The sequence below is a fragment of the Anneissia japonica genome, unplaced genomic scaffold (genome assembly GCF_011630105.1).
Source record: "Anneissia japonica isolate Jap-2015-1 unplaced genomic scaffold, ASM1163010v1 scaffold287712_len2945570_cov188, whole genome shotgun sequence".
Classification (NCBI taxonomy): domain Eukaryota; kingdom Metazoa; phylum Echinodermata; class Crinoidea; order Comatulida; family Comatulidae; genus Anneissia; species Anneissia japonica.
The window spans coordinates 1,897,602-1,902,167 of NW_022704401.1; the positions used below are offsets into that span (position 1 = coordinate 1,897,602).

The 4,566-nt window shown below is 31.0% G+C and overlaps 1 protein-coding gene across 1 annotated transcript in view; it reads left to right on the forward strand.

Moving 5' to 3' along the window:
* Window positions 1–2,917, forward strand: part of LOC117104634 (alpha-2-macroglobulin receptor-associated protein-like) — a 9,678-nt gene extending 6,761 nt beyond the window's left edge. Inside the window, exons 7-8 of the mRNA XM_033245503.1 lie at window positions 493–657; window positions 1,074–2,917. Coding sequence (XP_033101394.1) covers window positions 493–657; window positions 1,074–1,142 — 234 coding nt within the window. The 3' untranslated portion in view covers window positions 1,143–2,917. The remainder of the gene's footprint in view (window positions 1–492; window positions 658–1,073) is intronic.
* Window positions 2,918–4,566: the final 1,649 nt, after the last annotated feature.

Here is a 4,566-nt window from a genome sequence, read left to right on the forward strand (position 1 = left end):
CTGTGATGATGATGCTGATGATGATTGTGGTGATGGTGATTGTGAAGGTGATGGTGATAATAATGTTGATAACAATGTCGATGATGACATGTTGCCCAAGCCAAGCAACACAAAATGTTGAAAAATGAATTGTTGAAGTTCAATAGATACTTCAACCATAAATTTTAGCCCTGTGGTTACAATTTTTCCACAACAAAATACTTCTAATGTGTTATTTTTTGTGCTGACCAATCAACCTTGTTCTTTATGGTACCGTTATCAAGATAAATCTTAATTCATCATCACCATCATTTTATCATCATAATTGATACTAATTAATTACTATTATAAATATTAATAATAATGATCATGCTGTAAATTGCAGTAATTATTTTATTTATATTCATATATATTTCATCAAGCATTCTTTATATATATATATATATATATATATATATATATATATGTATTTGTGAGTCAAAAGCGCTAAATATATTTTTTTTTTTATAAAAGGAGGAGTTGTTACATTTTGAGGCGAAGTTGTTTAAATATGACAAGATTCAAGAGGAGGCGATGAAAGCAGAACATGACTACCAGAAGAAAAAGTTGAGTGGTGTAAAAGCAGATCCAAAGAAACACAACACACTAAAGGAGAAGGCGAAAGAATTTGGTACAACTGTAAGTTCAAAGTTCACAATGATTTAGACCTAATTATTTTATGTACAGTTTAAATTTGTACACATTTTTTTTTAGCCTGTAAGGGTCTTTTTTGGTCTTTCTTCATTAACACACATAAATTACAGGAAATACAATTTTCCAACCAATGACAAATGATATACTGATATCAAATTATGAAAAATAGGTAATTTTAATGAGTTAAAAAAAACAGGAGGACCATTAATAAATTATTAAACATTATTTTCTTTAATTTAAAGTAGGAATGGTTGGAGGGGGTAAGTTTTTTGGTTTTGAAAACATAATAATATTGTTGTATATCAATATGATTGTTTATCAATTGGGAGGGTATGATGAACATATTTTTTCTCGCCTAAATCAGTGTAATACGTATTTTCTGTATTTTTTTTCTCCTCAAGATTAAAAAATATTTTAATGAAGTGAAAGACAAGATATCTAGTAGAAAGTTAAACCATTCGGAGTTGTAAACCATCTGTATTCATGCACCCAACAAGTCAGACAACATTGAGACTAGTCTTCTACAAGGGCATCACCAATCACTGGTAAAGTTAAATCTCATCTAATGAAGATGTCGGTAATCAAATTATATAACACGGCAAGTCATGTTTTGTCAGGTCTTCAGGTCAATCTAAAAGCTGCAAGTATTACCCATCAAGTCAAAAGCATCTCTCATCAATTTTTTAAGTCTAACCTCACCTTATGAAGTCCTAACCATTCAAATCACATCAAGTCTAGTGTTATAAAGTCTTCGCTTCACTCATGAAGTCAGAAAGCATGTCTTGTGTAAACAAGTTATCACTTATCCAGTTGAAAGCATAAAGTTGAGCCTCATCATGTCTTCACTTATCAAGTCAAATCTCATCTTATGACTTCTTCACCATTCAAAACACATTCAGTCTAGTTTTGGAAGATCTTTACCAGTCAAGTCAGAAAGCAGCAGGTCTTAACCTGACCAAGTCATTAACAATCAAGTTAAGACCATGAAGTTCAGTCTCATCAAGTTTTCACTCATCAAGTTGAATTCCATCTTATGAAGTCTTCACCATTCTAAACACGTCAAGTCTAGTTTTTACAAGTCTTCACTTATCAAGTTAGAAAGCAATAAGTCTTACCTGACCGAGTCAACATCCATCAAGTCAGAAAGCATGAAATACAGTCTCATCCAGTCAGATCCCATCTTATGAAGTCTTAACCATCCAAAACACATTGTTTTGTTAAGTCTTCACTCATAAAGTCAGAAAGCATGTCTTGTGTAACTACGTTATCACTCATCATGTCAAAAGCATCAACTCCAATTTTAAGTCAACCTCATCAAGATATAACACAGCAACACATCCCATCTAGTCTCATCTATTCTTTATGCTCATTAACTATTACTACAATATGTGGTTTAGCGACCATCGAGATGGATAGTACAACTAGGCTCAAGTGTCTATGTGATGTTTAATTCTTCATACCCTTACAGCTTACTATAGTTACTGTACTAAAAGTCTTTGAATGTAACTAAACCTACAAAATTCAAACTAACCAAAACAGATTAACGAACAAAGCCAACTTGCAAAAACAATTATTAACTCTAGGCTCATGGAGTTGAAGCATACAAATTTACAATGCTCGCTACACCAATTTCATAAACACAGGACCTTCATGTTCCAAAATTCTCCCAGTGTATGCTTTGGTTCCCAACCTTCATTCACAAATGTCTGATTCTTCCAAGTTAAGTTTACAAACCACCTCACTATGTCTTCATTTATACAAGTAACTGCCCTTATTTAACTCCCATGAATTCAAAGTATGTTCGGCTAAGACACCTAAAGTCAAATTGTTTTAAATGTATTCAACAATGTACATGTTTTTATTATCTGGTACCCATTAAAGTGTCTTGAAATCCCTTAAACCTTTCTAATATAATCTATGCTGCAGTAGATAAAGCTGGCAAAGAATATAAACATAGCTGGTGTGTATATTTATTACTATTGTCATTTCTCTATATTATTATATATTAACATTAGCCAAAGAAAAATTAGTTTCGCCCAAGCCAAACTGACCCATCGACTTATAGTAATAAAAAGAAATCCCAACCTATCAATTCTAATTTCAAACCGCTTCTGCGCTTAGGTGCACAACAATTTTTTTGACTAAACTGTTACTTTTATACTATTAGGCCTAATATTATTATTATATTTGTATTATTACTACTGTTATTATATTATTGATATTATTTTGATTATTACTACTACTGTTATTATATAATTCAATAAAATTGATCTAACATTTTTATTACAAATTAATTATTCGATATAACAAAATGTGTTTTATTTAACATTTAATATGTATATACATATATATTTCAGTATTCACTCTTTTTTATATACATATATATTTATTTCATTATTCACTCTTGCCTTAAAAAAAGAAGTTTAAAGTATTTGGTGGTGGAGTTGGCACTTTCGTATTTAAGCAGTAACTTAGTGGTTAAGATGATTGCATTCCAAACCCAGGTTAATTCCTGTATACAAATCCTGTCAAAATCGTTTTTTTTTCAATTTTTATTTTAAACATTTGAACTTCCTAAGACTCTCGGTCTTGATACTAAATATGTTTCCCTAGTATAAATAAGAAATGTAAAAAATATAAATATTGGACCGGTATTAACATTTTTCTAAAAGATTAGAAAAAAAACTGCATTCTTAAAGAGGCTACTCAGACATGATGCGGGTATCTGTTTTTTGCGAAGTATAATTAATCCAGAGACCTAGTTGGTGCAGACTAGTGATTTGTTAGTGTGATATACATTTGTAGTAAATATACAAATTGTGAACATTTATATTACATGTTTTATAGAATATTTTCGTACGGTATTTTATTGTCTGTTTTAATTGTTTTAAGTACAGAGGGTCTTTCCCTTTTTAGGCGTAAAATAAATATTTGATTTTATAGCTATTTAACGATCTAATTTCCGTATAATGCGTGTCTCATTGAAAGCAAAAGTTTTTTTATGAATGTTATATACACCGCACACTACACTTGATCTTATATTGACTGAAATGAACATTTGGGCTTTGTTTTATCGTTGTCTCTGTATGCTAAAAAAACTAATTAGGTAGTGTACTAGCTTTCAATTAAAATGCGAAAAAGTGGGGTTTTTTTGCCTAACTTATCCATAAAAAGCGGAAACTAAAATATCAATTACAATATGTTATGGAACTATATAATTCCCTATTAATATTATGTTGCAATACAAACAGAACCTCAAATATAAGAAAGTAGTTTGTTTAAACATTAAGATTTGATTGATAAATTAACAAAAGTTTTATAGTTTTTGAGCTTATTATTTAGGCCTGCTTTTGTCATGGACAAGCAGGTAATTTGGTTCTTTTTAGCAGGGCTTAAGATTTCGCAACCTTAACGATAACGAATACGAATACGTCATTATCATTATCGTCATTCGTACCTAAAACATTCTTGACAGATATCTGTACGAGCTGCATATGATCCTTGAGTCCTACAAACGCATGAAATGCCTACGTTGTCACAGATATGATACTGTATGTGAAGGTCGTCTACAAATTTGATGACGTAACCGTATTCGTTATCGTTTTCGGAAGCTTATGAAAACTGATATAAATATTAAACGAAAATAATTTTAATGACAGGAGACAAGATCGCAGCTTTAATAGTACGAATTAATTTATGTTGTTATCAAATTTTGATTTTATATTTTGTTATGTAATAGAACAAGATGATGAGACCAGAGTCAAATACAGTAGAACCACTATTAAGAAGATACCTTCGGGACCAGCAAAAAGTGGCTCCTTAATAAGGATGACCCCTGAATAAGGGGTTGGCCGTAGGTATACTGTCTCTTGTTTTGCGGCCGGAAAGGTGTCC